The 16,211-nt window shown below is 41.1% G+C and overlaps 2 protein-coding genes across 4 annotated transcripts in view; one reads left to right on the top strand and one right to left on the bottom strand.

Annotated features, from left to right (window-relative positions):
- The first annotated feature begins 314 nt into the window (after window positions 1-314).
- On the top strand, window positions 315-1,584 carry NAT8 (N-acetyltransferase 8 (putative)). Its single transcript, XM_024133508.3, is given in 4 exon segments — window positions 315-803; window positions 805-1,136; window positions 1,138-1,278; window positions 1,280-1,584. Coding segments are annotated over 4 exon segments (717 nt in total). The 5' UTR covers window positions 315-653; the 3' UTR covers window positions 1,374-1,584.
- Window positions 1,585-2,800: 1,216 nt separating this feature from the next.
- ALMS1 (ALMS1 centrosome and basal body associated protein) overlaps window positions 2,801-16,211 on the bottom strand; it is a 216,325-nt gene continuing 202,914 nt past the window's right edge. For all 3 annotated transcript variants that reach the window (XM_028496787.2, XM_028496788.2, XM_028496789.2), the window contains 7 exons: window positions 15,948-16,065; window positions 14,029-14,232; window positions 13,353-13,582; window positions 12,180-12,363; window positions 9,967-10,030; window positions 3,796-3,895; window positions 2,801-3,007 (listed from right to left, as the gene is read on the bottom strand). In XM_028496787.2, coding sequence (XP_028352588.1) covers window positions 2,816-3,007; window positions 3,796-3,895; window positions 9,967-10,030; window positions 12,180-12,363; window positions 13,353-13,582; window positions 14,029-14,232; window positions 15,948-16,065 — 1,092 coding nt within the window. In that variant the 3' untranslated portion in view covers window positions 2,801-2,815. The remainder of the gene's footprint in view (window positions 3,008-3,795; window positions 3,896-9,966; window positions 10,031-12,179; window positions 12,364-13,352; window positions 13,583-14,028; window positions 14,233-15,947; window positions 16,066-16,211) is intronic.

Raw genomic sequence — 16,211 nt, 5'->3', positions numbered from 1 at the left:
TGGTAGCAGGTGAGAGGCCATGGGTGGAAGGACAGTGTTCTTAGGTGTGGCTTGGAGCTCTGGACCCTCCTCTGGCTCTCAAGGCTGGTCTATTTTTGGTGTTTGGCTCTTATGCCACCTCAACAGCCTGAAAATTTGCAAACAAGTGGGAAGAAGCCTTTGTTGAAACTTGTACTTGGAAACACAGGACTACTGCAGTGTATGGTCCCTGGGAGAGGGACACATGCTTGGCTGCTGCATGGTGCCACCCCAATGTATGGAGAAGCTGAGAGAGCCAGGGAAAGGGGAACGAGGGGGAGGGGAGGGTACTTTATAACCAGAGATTTGTATATGTTATTTTAATAAATCCCCTAAACAACTTCAGAAGGCAGGTTCTTAGAGAAGATTATGTAACATGCTCAGGGTCATGCATGGAGACAGAATCAAATGCAGACCTTTCTGCTGACTCTACACCTTCTCCCAGTGGTTGTGGCCCATTTCTTCTTGGGTAGAAGCAGAAAGACACATCCTTGAGCAGGGTCATCCCCAGTTCTGGGGGGTGGGAGGATAAGCCACTCACATGGCTTCTTCTTTCTCCCCCAGGGCTGCCAGGAAGTCATAAAGGGACTCCTACCTCTCTCTTGAACTTTGAGATCCAGACACAGAAGTCTTCCATGGCTTCTTATCAAATCGACAAATACCAGGAAAATTATCACAAATGGCTCGTGGGCTTGTTCTCCAAGGTGATGACCGAGCACCTTCCCACCACATTCCACCATATCTTAAAGCTGCCACGAACGCTTGTGCTCTTGCTTGCAGGGGCCCCTTGCCCTATTCCTGGTCTCTGGCTCCTGGGTCCTGGCCTTCGTGGTCAGCCTCGCCCTCCTTGCTGCCCTGAGGTTTCTTGCCAAATACCCCTGGATCCAGTTTGAGGTCATGTCTTGGCACACAGACATGTCTGACATCACCAAATCCTACTTCAGTGAGAGTGGCTCCTGCTTCTGGGTGGTTGAGTCGGAGGGGCATGTGGTGGGCATGGTGGGAGCACTGCCCGTTAAGAAGCCCACCCTGTGGAATGAGCAGTTGCAGCTGCTTCACCTACGTGTGGCCCTGGAGCACCGTGGTCAGGGATAAGTAAAAGCCCTGGTCAGGACTGTCCGAGTCTGCGTGGGACCAGGGCTACAGCGCAGTGGTCCTCAGCACCAGCACACTGCAGTACTCTGCCCTGGCCCTTTACCAGCGCCTCGGCTTCTGGAAGATGGGCTAGTTTTTCTTCTCCACAAGCTATAGGCTAGTTGCTGTCCCTGCAATTTGTCTACCGTCTCCCCTCTGCTCAGGTCTCTCAGGCACTGGAGCAAGGAGGGGGGCCTATGATCTGTGTCGTTGTGGATTAGTTAGGAGGGATTGGGTCTGCTGCAGTAATAAGCAAACCCTGCATTCTCACTGCAACGGCACAGTAAAAGCTTACTGCTTGTTCACATTGGAACCCGATGGCCTTGGTGGTGGGGTGGCTCTGCTCCATTCAGTTTTTGGGGTTGCTACTGTTTCATTTATCTAGTGCCATGAGAATGTTGCATAAAAAACCACCACAAAATAATGATAAACATTTTTTTAGCTCATGAGTCTGTGGGTCGGCAGCTTAGGCTGAGCTCAGCTGGGCCGCCCCTTAGATCTCCAGGTGTCATGCCCTGCCTCTTCAGTGAGAGGAAATGCGAAGTCATGTGGAAAGGGCGTGGAGAAAGAGTGTGAGAAGAATCCACGTGAAAAGGATCAGGGCCAACGATGCCATCAGTCTGCTATGGCCCCCAAGGTCTCTGCTCAAGGGGAAGAAGGCAGCCAGGGACAGAGTGTGGGATTTGACATGGACTAGACCTAGAAGTGGCACAACCCACATCCAGGACCAGGTCATGATTTAAATCAAGCTTCTGTTGCCTCTTGAGTTGTGTCTACTAAAGGCTAATGGCCCCGAAGGAAGCTGGAATGAGGCTAGGAGGTAGCTCTGGACCCAAGGCACCTGTGTCTGCTAATTCTCTGGGCCCACCTGGTGGCTACCCTAACCAGACACTGTCTGACACCAAGTCAACAAAAGGGCTCTCACCGTGTTATGCTGCATTTCTTTTCCTTGACTGGTGCTTTTAGACTGAAGTTCCCCACACACCTCAGGGAGACACTGCATAGCTCCCTGCACCTCTACAGATGGGAAATAAATAACCCTCTGCTGCTTGCTTTACTATGAGTCAATCAGAAGTTATTTTCTATACAAACACATACAAAAAGGGACGTACTCTTGCCTAGAATTAAGATAATACCACTGTAACAAACATCCCTGTGGGCAAGGCCACTGTGGAGAAAGTATTGCTCCTAAACCATTAATAATCTTAGTCATTATTCTACCCAAGACTCCTTAGAAGGTTACTACTTCTAAATTACACATGGACAACAAGGTAGGTTTTATTAAACCAGACTCATAAAAGTAAGGATTGTGCTCCTTCAGGTCGATAAAAGGTAATTCCAAGGCGCTGAGGAAAATACTCTTATGTCAGTTCCAAGGAACTTTTCTCCCCAAGAGTTGATTGGTCACTTTCTGTGGAAGAAAAGAAAGGCAGGAAAGAAGTTAGATACTCTTGCCACTAGAGGCAGACAGCCACTCCTCACCCCAGACATGCTGCTGAAGAGACCAGTGTTGTTCTCCCCAAATCTTGCTTACCTTTCCCAGCTACAGAAACTATGGTAATTACACAAAAAATACTTCCTGAAATGTTTAGGGAAGATGATCTGTAGTCTATTATAGTCTACACAGAAATATTAATATAATCCTAATAGACTAATCCATCCATCAGTTCACAAACACACAAGCACAATAAGAGGCCTGGCCTTGTGATGCTGACACACCAGACAGGCCATGTAGTGCCTGGGGCGTCCCCACCTGAGGGAGCCCAGCCTGAGCTGTGGTATGCGCTCCAGAAGCAGGTCTCCAATCCCACATCGGTCTGGTATGGACTTGTCTCTTGGTTTCTTTCAGAGTCCTCTGGGGGTGAAGTGGTGGGGTTGGGAAAGAAATGAGAACACTGAAGGATCTGGACCTTCAGGCATATTAGCCCATCTGCTTTCTCAAGGAATTAATTGATAGCAAGTCCCCTAGCCTGTGAGGTTCTGGGACTTGCAGTACCACTGATTCTACTGGGGCTGTGGGCAGGAAATGGTAGTGGCTTCAAGGCTCTGAGTACCCAAACTGCCAACTTGTATGCTACACTTGGACATTTTCCAATTTATTTAAAAAGTTCTAGTGGTATATGATTCACCCGTAAGGGGCATAAAACTATCATTTGGGACTCTAGATAAAACTCATCAGTTCTGAAAGATGTGGGCATTTCCAGCATGGCATCTAAACTGACACCCAGGTATGAAATTTGGTTTCATTCCAAATGTATGCCTGGAAGGTGCCTTATTTATTTATTAAACAATTTTAAAACATGAAAACAATTTTTGGGGGGGCCATGCCGTGCGGCATGTGGGATCTTAGTTCTCTGGCCAGGGATCAAACCTGTGCCCCCTGCAGTGGAAGCATTGAGTCTTAACCACTGGACCACCACGGAAGTCCCTGGAAGATGCCTTTTTTAGATTTGCCTTTCTAGATTTTCAGATTTGAAGTCTAGTTACAGGTGCTTTTATCTTCTAAATTTTAGTAGTGGTACAATGCGTTATGAGCTTAAGTTCACTCTCCAAATGTGGTTAATTCAAACAGGTCAGATGTGTTTTTCTCAATTTCTCTTTCCCCTGATAAATCTCATCAATCCTGCTCTAGGAATGACTGACCTTTTTATATAGCTGGGCTCGCAGCCGGTATGACTTATATTCCGATCTCCTCTTTTCCTCTTCTCTCTTTTTCTGTACTTCTGGAAGCTGTTCATAAATCCTTAGAAATGGCACCGATGGAAAGACAGAAAGCAGTGAGGTCACCTGACCACAGAGGCACACGATCACTCCTCCCCACACCTCCCTAAGCTCTACTGCTCTCCAGGCACTCAGTCCCTCAGACAGGCTGTGGGCCTGTTGTGTGCCCAGCTTCCTGTTAGACACTTGGACACAAAGAACCCTGGCCTGGAGTGCTCATGATCTGAAAAGGGATCCAGATAAAAACATAATAAAATCCTGCTAATAGTGGTTACTTATGGGAAAGAAGTGGAATAAGGGGTGGAGATGAACTTCTTTTCACTCTCTCTGGAAAAATGTATGGTTTCAATATAAGATAATGACTTTGTATTACTACCATATTTTTAAGCATGAAAAATAATGCAAAAGAAAATACAATAATCGTCATATCTACAAAATGCTACATAGAGTTATAGGAAAAGAAACAGAACTTATTCTGATTGAAGGAGGTCAAGGAAGACCAGAGAGGAGACTAAGCTTGAGGTAGGTCTTGAAGAATAGTTAGGAGCAGGAAGGGGAGGTGGGGAGAAGGGAGTGTTGGTAAGAATTGAGTCAAGGCTTCACGGAGAGAGTGTAGGGGAACAGGAGGGAAGCAGATGGGGTGAAGGTCTTGTAGCCATGTGAAAACCTTGGGCTCTGTCCCATCAGGGACTGGATGCCACTGATTTTAAGTAGGGAGGAACATGATCAAACATGCATTTGATAAATACACTCTAACTGGAAATAATGTAAATCTCCAACCAAAGAACAGTTAAACAAATTATATGGGCTATAATAAAACTATTACAAAATGTTTCAAATAGTTTTTATGCTATGGGAAAACGTTCACAATACAATGTTGAGCAAAATAAAGCAGGCTATAAACCTGTATATATAGTATGATAAACAATCTGGGGAGAAAGAAGTGTGTTAACACAGGTCTCTGCAAAATCCCCATAGAAACAGGACTAGTGTTAGTTATGTTTAGATGGAAGAAATTTATGAGTGACATTTGTTTTCCTCTAATTTTTTCTATATTTTCCAAAGTTTTCTATAATCTGAAAAGAAAATCATTGATAATGATGTAGAGCCTCTGTGGAAAAGAGATTAGAGAAGATAAAGAACAGAAGTGGGAGAAGAGCAGTCCTCTGAGAGAGGAGGCCAAGCCTGCATCAGGGCAGTGAGGAGAATGGGTTCCAGAGCAATCAGGACGGCGAGTCTCCAGGACGCACTAGCCGGCTGTGCGTGCAGTGCGGGGTCACGGAGCTGGAGGCAATAGCTCCCCAGCTTTTCTAGTGGGTGAGTGGGTGGCCCAAGTAAGTGTGGGAGAGGAAAATGGGTAGGTCCACTTTGGACACAGTTAGTGAGGATAATCACTAACTGAAAACACAAAAGTGGAGGTCAGGAAGGAGACCAAAGAAGAACAAACATATATTTTTAAAAGTCACTGTTGATGAAAACCACAATGAGATAGCACATCACATCTGTTAGAATGGCTATTATCAAAAAAAATAAGATATAACAAATGCTGGTGAGGAGGCGGAGAATGTGCTCTGTTGGTGGGAATGTAAACTGGTGCAGCCACTATGGAAAACAGTGTGGAGGTTCCTCAAAACATTAAAAATAGAACTGCCGTATGATCCAGCAATCCCACTTGTGGGTACATATCTGAAGGAGATGAAATCATGATCTCAAAAAGATATCTGCACCCCCATGTTCATTGCAGCACTATTTACAATAGTGAAGACATGGAAACAACGTACGTGTCCATTGACGGATGAATGGATAAAGAAAATGTGATATATATATCTACATATAATGGAACATACATATAATGGAATACTTATAATGGAAAATGTGATATATATTCATATAATGGAATAGCCATAAAAAAAGAAAAAAATTCTGCCATTTGCAACAACATGTATGGACCATGAAGGCAATGTGCTAAATGAAATAAGTCAGACAGAGAAAGACAAAACTGTATGATCTCACTTATATGTGGAATCTAAAAACATCAAACTCATAGAAACAGAGAACAGAATGGTGGTTGCCAGGAGCTGAGGGATGGGGGAATGGAGAGATGCTGGTCAAAGAGTATAAACTTCCAGTTTTATGATGAATAAGTTCTGGGGAGCAAATATGCAGCACAGTGACTGTAGTTAACAACACTGCATTGTATACCTGAAAGTTGCTATGACAGTAGAGCTTTAATGTTTTCACTATAACAACAACAAGAAAAATAAAATGGTAATTATGTGAGGTGAAGGATGTGTTAACTAACTTTATTGTGGTAAACATTTTGCAATACAAATGTATGTCAAATCATCACATTACATAGCTTAAACTTATACAATGTTAAATGTCAATTATATCACAGTAAAGCTGGAAAAAAAGTCACGGTTAGAGAAGGGATAACAAAGCCCATTGGAAAAAGACGAGTTATCCCAAGGAGAACATGTGATGTGAAGAGAAGATCTGCTTGGGCCAGTAAAGGTTGTATTCTAGGGCTGGAAAGCTGGGAGTCGGGCTAATCAGAGTAGCCAGAAATTGCATTTTGTAAATGGATCCTTGAGAGCAATTACTACATACTATTGGAACTGTCTGTCTGCTCATGGTCTGGAGTCAACTATCTTTCATTTGTAGTACCCAGTCCAGTGCCTGGCGCATACCCAAATATATGCATTAATAAGTTAGTGAAAACACTTCTCTTAAAGGACACGTTGGAAGAAATGCTTCAAGTTAAGAGAGTCAGGTTCTCTCTTCTCCAAATCTTTTCTCTTATCAGAAATGTTTAAACATCTTTGGTAGAGGTAGGTGATGGGAAAAGATGTTGAGTAACACAGAGATCCAGAGCTCCAAGTCCTCCACATGCTACAGTTGAAGGAGTACTGGGTGGGGAGCCTGCTGCCAGACTCTAACCCCAGCTCTGGCCCTGACTTGCTGGCAACCTCTCTCTGGGTTACAGTTTCCTAAAAGTTAAAGGTAGACTAGATGATCTTTAAGATCCCATTCAACTCTATGATTCTCAGATGGAAGTAGATGGCTTCTTTGAAAGAGGGCCATATCAGAAATAAAATGGAACAGAAGTACTCTAATAAAAATGTATCGATTTAAAACCTGTCTCTTCCTAGAAGATGGGTACTTAATCCACTCCTACAACTATACTTATATTTTAAAGCACAGATATCTTTCTGAAGATGCCCTACCTTCTTGCAGGCAAGCTTCATAGTCCCATAGAGCAAAGACTCCTCTTGCTGAGGTGAGAGTGTTATTAGCTGCCACACAATGAACACTATGTAATTTCCATTAATTAAATTTTGTGACATTCAGAATGAAGCAATAATTCTCACAGTTTTTGGACTTTCGACACCTTTATACTCCTAAAAATTGAGGGCAATTTTGGTGAATGTGGATTTTATCTATTGATACTTACTATATTAGAAATTAAAACATTTAAAAAGAATTTCAAAAATACTTATTTCACAACCTAAGTGTCCATCAACAGATGAATGGATAAAGAAGGTGTGGTATGTATATATAATGGAATACTACTCAGCCATAAAAAGAATGAAATTCTGCCATTTGCAACAACATGGATGGACCTAGAAGGTATTATGCTTAGTGAAACAAGTCAGACAGAGAAAGACAAATACTGTATTACATCACTGATGTGTGGAGTCCAGAAAATAAAACAAATGAATGTATATAACAAAACAGAAACAGACTCACAGATACAGAGAACAAACCACTGGTTACTAGTGGGGAGAAGGAAGGAGGGAGGGGAAAAATAGGGGTATAGGATTAGGAGATACAAACTATGTAAAAAATAAGTAAGCAACAAGGATATATTGTATAGCATGGGGAAATATAGCCATTATTTTGTAATAATTTTAAATGGAGTATAACCTATAAAAATATTGAATCACTATGCTTTATGCCTGAAACTAATATAACATTGTAAGCCAACTATACTTCAATAAAAAAACTTGTTTCTTAATTTATTAAAAAAAATAAGCCTGTTACATGCTAACATATAAAATAAATATACTTTCCAAAACAAAAATAAGAAGAGTGGCGTGTTATACATATTTTGCAAATCTCTTTAATGTCTGGTTTAATAGAAGACAGCTGAATTCTTATATTTGCTTCTGTATTAAGTTTGCTGTTATATGTTGTTCTGGTTAAAGTGTACATTAAAAAAAATCCAGTTTGCACATATGTAATTGGAAAAGAAAAGAGTATTTTAATATTCTTTTCAGATAATTGCTGATTTTCTGTTTTTTTTGGCCGCTCAGCTTTCAGGATGTAGGACCTTAGTTGCCCGACCAGGGACTGAAACTGCACCCTCAGCAGTGAAAGCACCAAGTCTTAACCACTGGCCCACCAAGGAATTCCCTGATTTTCTTGATACTATACCAAATCTTGACAAGTGGTAGTTTAAATGTTGACATATTTACTTATATAATATGAAAAATATTACAACTATTTATGTCACTGCTGATCTCATCAGAAAAGTCTAAGTACTGGGAGATAGTCAATCTTATAGTGGTAGACACAAGTTTTCTAGAATTCTATTCTTTGCTTGAAAGCTCAGACTTTCTCTTTGGCAATAAATACTGGCAGCTGTTTTCCTGGAGGAGTGACAGATTCACTTCCTCATTTTCAAGAAAATATCTGTCATATACCCAATTTGGAAAAATTAGTTTATCAGTCATTCTTTCAAGTAAAAGCTATGTTCTATGAAAAAGGCAGCTAGTTCAGCTCACTACACAAACCAAGGCTTTTCCTTGAACCAATCATCATTATCTTGGTATGCAGCAGAAGTGCTTTATGTGTACTTCCATTACACTGCTGTCATGTGGCTGTGAAGAGTAAAATGCCAACTAGACTAGCACAGTTTGCTCCACTGTCTCAAAGAGTGCTAAGGCATCAGCAGTTTTAGTCCTCCCTTCATTACTTTTGCATCATCTGTACAAATGTCAATATAGTTAAAAAGACACATAATATCCTAGTATTATTTTGAAATTTGTTTTGACCTGGCAAATCCCCTGAAGGGGTCTCAGCAACTTCCAGAGGCCCATGGACCACACTTTGAGAACCACTTGATTAAAGCATCCCTTTGAAATACCTATAAGGAAATGGTTTACTAAACGGAGAGTAAAAAGATTTCAAGAGGAATGCTTTAATTACCTAAGATAAATTGTTTTCAAGCACTATGCCAACTATAAAACTATTCTTTTTGCGGAACGCGGGCCTCTCACTGTTCTGGCCTCTCCCGTTGCAGAGCACAGGCTCCGGACACGCAGTCTCAGAGGCCTAAAACTATTCTTATGAAAGGAAGTCTCCAATGAACCCCTAAGAGGTAACGAACCATTAACTTAGTTATTCTATGACAGTCTCATGAGCAATATATGCATATCTCTAATTAATTAATTGCTAATGAATGCAAAGGCATAAAATTTTAAAAGGTAAAAAATTAGTCTTTCTCCAACCTCTGTACCCCAGTCACTCAGCTCCTTGTCCCAAAGGCAACAACTATTACCAGTATTTTGGGTATCCTTCCAGAGATAATCTATGTATATACAAGTATATGCATCTGTGTAAGCACAAATACTTTTTTATTAAAGACTACAAATGGTGGCAGTGTACACATGCTTCTGAAACAAGATTTTTTTTTTAAGCCTAATTTACTGTGTCTTGGAGACTATTCCCCTATCTCTCATTGTACTGGATACAATTCCTAGTAAAAAGATTGCCTAGATGTAAGGCCCCAGATATTTACTTTTATTTAAAAATATTTTTAATTTATATTTGTTTCTAACAAACACAAGCCTAATTAAGGCAAGCAAATTAGTGGCGATTCTTTGTATTTTTTATATATGAGGCATCCATACCATGATCTATTTTTCATTTTTTAGTGCCATAAGTGAGAAACTATTTTTATAACTAATTTTCTCATAATGCATTGGGGTTTTTTTGTTTTTTTTTTTTTAATCTCTCATAATGTTTTAACTGCGCCACCAGGGAAGCCCTGATTTATACTTTTATAGTTACTTATTCTTTTGGCTTTACCATTTAGACCGCTGAATCATTTCCTTCTTTCCAACAGGCCTTTTCTTTTTGGCAGCCAGGAAGCCTAAGCAAAAGAAGAAGAGGTTTTTTTTAATGGATTGTGTCTTTTTTTTTTTTAATTGAGGTATAGTTGATTTACAATATTACATAAGTTTCAGGTGTACAACATAGTGATTCACAATTTTTAAGGGTTATACTCTATTTATAGTTATTATAAAATATTAACTATACTCCCTATGCTGTATAATATGTCCTTGTAGCTTATTTATTTTATCTCTGAATCCCCTACCCCTATCTTGGCCCTCCCCCCTTCCCTCTCTCCCCACTGGTAACCACCAGTTTGTTCTCAATATCTGTGAGTCTATTTCTTTTCGTTATATTTACTGGTTTGTTGTATTTTTTAGATTCCACATACAAGTGATGTAATACAGTATTTGTCTTTCTCTGTCTGACTTATTTCACTAAGCATAATACCCTCCAGGTTAATCCATGCTGTTGCAAGTGGCAAAATTTCATTCTTTTTATGGCTGAGTAGCAGTGGTGTCACCCATACCAGGCCCTAAAAACTGAAGGACCTGTGACTTGATTTATCTCTCTGTTTCCATACCAGCCCCTGAGAGCTGAAGGACACTTGCCGTGATTTATCTTTGTGCTCGTTTCAAAAGTACCTGGCATTTGGCAGAGATGTTTTGCAGCTGTACTTTGAGAGATACATGCTTTGAGAGATATATAGTGGTGAACTCCCACAAATCGGTTCTGATTTGACCATAAGAAAAAGCATGCGTGGATGAAACATGGAAGTGTCCAAAAGTTACCTTTGCTTCATTACCATGCTATGATCTCTGCTCAAAGGGGGCATTTGTACTCTGCTAGGCACAATCTGTGCCATGTGCAAAGGACCACGGAAGACTGTGCATGCCCTGGCTGCCCCCGGCTGCCCCTGAAAATCTCCACCCCTTTCCTCAAGTCCTAATGACCTATCTGCCTCCTAACCCTTAAAATCCCTTACTCTGTTCCCTTCAGGGAGAAAGTATCTTTAGAACATGAGCTCTCCTTTCTCCATTCTTGATCAATGAATAAAGTCTATGCTCTGCTATGTCGAACCTCGTCTCATTCAATTGACATTTGTGACTCTAGGCAGAGGACCCATTGAGGGGTCCCCGACACTTAGGGGATCAGTAACAGGGGACTGTATCTTAATAAGGAAGGGTGTGTTGCTCAAGAACTGTGAGAGGGACCTGCTAGGACTTTGCGCCCCTACTCTGAGCTGGCGGTGCTGGGTGGTGAGTAATGGCCAAGGCCAAGGCCAGGGTTAGACTATGATGACTACTTCAGAAGCCTGAGGCTTCTGAAGATACAACACTGTGGCACAGACTAGACAGTGTGCATTGAAACACTGACCAGTTTACAGGTAAGGCTGTGATGAAAGCATTAGGTAGTACTTCACAGTTTTCACAGATTTCACATATTATTATATTGAGATCTCACATCTAGCATAATTGTTAAGAGAACAGACTCTAGCGCCAGCCCACCAGGGTTCAAATCCCAGTTTAACAGGTGTGTAAATCTTGGGCAAGGTACTTAATCTCTCTTTGGTCCAGTTTTCTCATCTGTGAAACAGGGATATTCATAGTTATCACCTCAGAGAGGTTCTGTAAGCATTAAACAAGAACAAGGTCTGGGCAAAACATAAGGGCTATATAAGTATTTATTATTATTATTGCTACCCTATGAGGAAGGCAAGCCTGCAATCAGCCCCAAGCCCCTCAAAACATTATACTTTTGGAACTAACTTGCTCATGGTGACAGAGCTGGTTTTTAAAAACACCTTTCTTGGGAATTTCCTGGCAGTACAGTGGTTAGGACTCCGTGCTTTCACTGCTGAGGGCCTGGGTTCAATCCCTGGTCAGGGAACTAAGGTTCCACAAGCCACATGGCAACCCCAAAACAAAAACAAACCCAAACACCATTCTCACTGCACACTCTCATTTTTAAAGTGTAGTGATAGGGCAAGAGTAACTGGGCTTATATGGATTGTGAAAGTGCTGAGAGCTAAATTGGGCAGGTTCTGCTACCTAAGGAGATTTGAGTCTCAACAAGCAAAAGGTCACTTTCTGACCTGTAACTAGCCTGGCACTGAGCAGTGCTGCCTTGCATGAAGCAGACCTTGCCCTCTCTACCAAGTGATAGGAAAGTGAACAGGAAGAGTATACCTCTCTTGGGGAGCAGGTGCATGGCGTCCCGCTGGCCCTGCCATTCTCGCACAGTGTTGAACAGTGCCTCCCGTTCACTCTGTAACATGTTCTGCAGCTTCCTCTCCTGGACTATTAACTTCAAGCGCTTTATCCGTTCCCCAGACCGTGAGATGAAGTCAGGTCTGTGAAGTTGCAGTGACTCCTGAGGAGGAGAAAAAGTGCCCAACCTCACATTAATGATGTAGGCTTTTCTCCAAGGGCCTAGAAAAAACAGTACCTGCCTAACAGGTTTGTAATTTATAGAAAATATACAGAGTTGAAGAATTATCTAACAACTCCCTGTGTGGGAAAGCTCCAGTAGGAAAATCAGAGGGATCAAAGAAATGCCTTTGGAATAAGCCAAGAACTAAGACTGTGGCAACAACTCTCCCCAGTGTTGATGGGATAAAGCTTGGCTCATTGTGCTATTTTTAATTTCCCTTCAAAGAAATACATCATTAAAAAAAACATTTCCTGGACTTCCCTGGTGGTGCAGTGGTTAAGAATCCACCTGCCAATGCAGGGGACACAGGTTCGATGCCTGGTCTGGGAAGTTCCTACAGGCCGCGGAGCAACTAAGCCCTTGTGCCACAACTACTGAAGCCCATGCACCTATAGCCTGTGCTCCGCAACAAGAGAAGCCACCATAATGAGAAGCTTGTGCACCGCAAGGAAGAACCAACGCGGCCAAAAATAAAATAAATAAATAAATAAATGTAAAAAACAAAACAAAAACATTTTCTTTAGCTCCCCAGGTACTTATAAAGAAGAGAGCCGGTGCCTTTAAAACCCTGTGTGAAGTAGAAACAGGAGTTATGTAAATGCAGGAACAAATATAAGGCTGACGCAAACATCAGGCCTCTACTGCACTCCACGTGCTGGTATCTATCTACAAACCCAATGAGCAGCTACACAACATCCTCCCTTCTATTGCCTTGCCCCCAGATACTGAGGGTGATGCACGATTTATAACAGCTAACAGTAAGGCAGCCTTTGATTAATGAGTGTGAGAACAGATAAATTGTGGAGGTGCTAGAAACGAGGATCACTTGACTGTACTTCAGAAAGCCAAGTCACAGGTTTAACTCTTTTGTATCTTGCCCCTTCTTCCTCCTTAAACATATGGCTAAAATTAACTCAGTGTCATTGTACCTGTAGGGTTGCTCTCACAAATGGCTTCAGTGGATCTCTGCCTGGGCCTGCTACTGAACTGTGGCTGTCCATGTGCTGTCCTTGCCAGTTCTGTTCCTGTAGTGGCTCCCTCCAAGGTGTGGTGTTGGTTACTGGTGCAAACCAGGAGCCACCAGGGCCATGAAACTTGGGCAGGTTTTCCTTCTTAAGACCAGACTTCACATTTTCCACAGGAACAAACCATGAAACTCCTATAGGAATTATTTTTAAGAAAAAAAAAAGATTTTTCACTTTTTTCATCAGAGACGTGCATAATATAGGCTCTCAGGGACTCAGCTATCAGTGGCCACCAGGATGCCCTGGAGTCTGCTTAACTGCAGTTGTGACTCAGTAATTGTAGTGTTGGATGCAGTCAGCCCTCTGTATCCATGTACACAGAATCCTTGGATTCAGGGGCCAGTACTATGCCATTTTATATAAAGGACTTGAGCATCCATGGATTTTGGCATCCATGAGTGGTCCCGGAACGAATCTCCTGCAGATATGGTGGGATGACTGTACTTTCAAAATTTGCCAAGGTGGTGCTCGAGAAAAGATAGGGTCAACATAAAGTCATTTAGAAACAAAGAATCTTAACTTTGCAAAAGACTTGAAATTCACTAGTTTTCCTACTAAGAAAGCAGAATTAGAAACTGACCTTCCCAGCAGCTTTGCTTATTCTTCCTTAACTTTCTGTCCCCAAGATAACTGGTAAGGAGCCTTTTCTCTTCTATCTTTTCTTCTGACCAAGAAGTCACATCACTGTCCTCTTCTACTCTAGCCTCGCTAGAACTTGGAGTTGGGAAAGTCATTCCAACATCTCGAGTGTGTTTTCTGACACCATTCACAATCTCCAACGTACCTAAGGGGAAGAGCCTTGAGACTTGGTTGGCAGGTATATTCAAGTCAGTAAATGAAAACTTAAAAAAAAATTAATCATTTATTTTCTATTCTGTAAAGAAAAGGAATTGAGAAGATCTATAATTTTCATATCTAAATCTGGTAAAATGGGGAATTCCTGGTGGTCCTGTGGTTAGGACTCAACACTTCCACTGCAGGGGGCACAGGTTCGATCCCTGGTTGGGGAAGATCCCATGTGCCGCACAGCGTGGCAAAAATAAATAAGTAAAATAAATAAATAAATAAATCTGGTAAAATATTCAAAACAATCATGAGACACATTTTTAACAAGTATCGTTATGTAAAAATATTTGTTGAAGATAGTGCTCTGAATGGATGCAAAAGACAATGCAAGCAGAGTTGAAAGGTGATATAAACTGTTTTGGAATCATATTATTGTACTTACTACATCAAGCCTCTTCAAAGTTTTATTGTAATTTCATTATGTGAGATTTTATATTTCCTTATTTTTTAGAACAAGTTTGAGTTGTTATTTTCTCTTATTGTCATCAGAAAGTATCCTAACTATGGTAAGTAATATACATGTTTTTCTTATTATGATACCTGAATAAGAAAGGGTAGTTTCACTATTACCATTAGAGTTGGATTTTTTTATTCCACTTCAGTAAACGAAAAAAAATTTAAGCCTTCAAAATCGCAGGCTACTGGTTCCTCTTGGGTGGGGTGAAGGTGTATGAGGGAGAGAGAAGAAGAGAGGGAAGACGAGGGTAGAGATAGAGAGATGGAGGATGTGTGTGTCTGTGACACAGAGAGAGAGGGAGAGAGGGTTTTCATTTGTCAGTTTAGATATTAGAGGGAAAGAACTACTCATATGGATTCAATGGGAAAAGAATTTCCGTTCTGGTCCCAAGTGAGAGGGACAGTAAGTGCTTCTAGTCCTACTGGCAGTTACCCAGGTAAGGAAGAGGTTAACAGATGTAAAATCATGACTCGAAGGGAAAAATCATCAAGGGGCAAGTTTATCTCTGTGTTATAAAGTCAACAGATATAGGAAGTCATAAAGTGAAAAGCCTCCTCCCCACTCTTGTTCTTCATTCATTACGTTTATAACCCTGTGATTCCAGAGAATTTTTTGCACACATTCAAGCAATTCTCTTCCTTCATTTTTAAAATACATGTAGTAGCATGCTATACACTATTTTGTACCTTGCTTTTTCTTTTTAACTATATATCTTGGAGATCTTGACATATTAGTAGCAAGAGCTTCCTCATTCCATGTAGGACTTCATTACATGGATATACAATAACTTACTTAACAATTTGGCTACTGATGGACATCTAAGTTGATTTTACTTTTCTGCTTATAATAACCATACTCCAGTGGTTAATTCTGTACACTTGCCATTTTACACATATGCACTGTATATTTATAGGCTAAACTCCTAAAGTAAAAGTGCTGGGTCAAAGTAATTTTGATAGAAACTGCCAAACAGGGGTTCTACTCCCAACTTATATTCCTACTAGAATGTACCTATTTCCTTACAGGCTTGCCCACAAACTTACTATCAAACTTAGATTTTTGTCAATCTGATAGGTGACAAATGGCATTTGAGTATAGTTTTAATCTTCATTTCTTTTATTGTGAGTGAAGTTGAGTATGTTACCATAGTTTTAAGAGCTACCTGTATTTCAATGGAAGTGTTTAAATTAATTTACCTGCTTGTATGCCCTTATTTAACATATGTACATTTTGCTTGTTGCAAAGGGTAGAGCTTGAGCTCCAGAAACTGCTGGTAGAAGACGAAACAGAGTCAGAAGAAATATGGTCTGTCACCTGGAAAAACAAGAGATCCTGTCATCATTACCTGTAGTCAATGGCACACTTACCCAAGGGATAAGAAAATACTATCACCAAGAGCCCTTTCTAATTCAGTTCAAACTGTTGAGATGAGGTTGCCAGGAAGCTTGTGACGATGTGAA

The sequence above is a fragment of the Physeter macrocephalus genome, chromosome 12 (genome assembly GCF_002837175.3).
Source record: "Physeter macrocephalus isolate SW-GA chromosome 12, ASM283717v5, whole genome shotgun sequence".
NCBI lineage: Eukaryota > Metazoa > Chordata > Mammalia > Artiodactyla > Physeteridae > Physeter > Physeter macrocephalus.
This window is presented reverse-complemented; position numbering and strand designations above follow the sequence as displayed.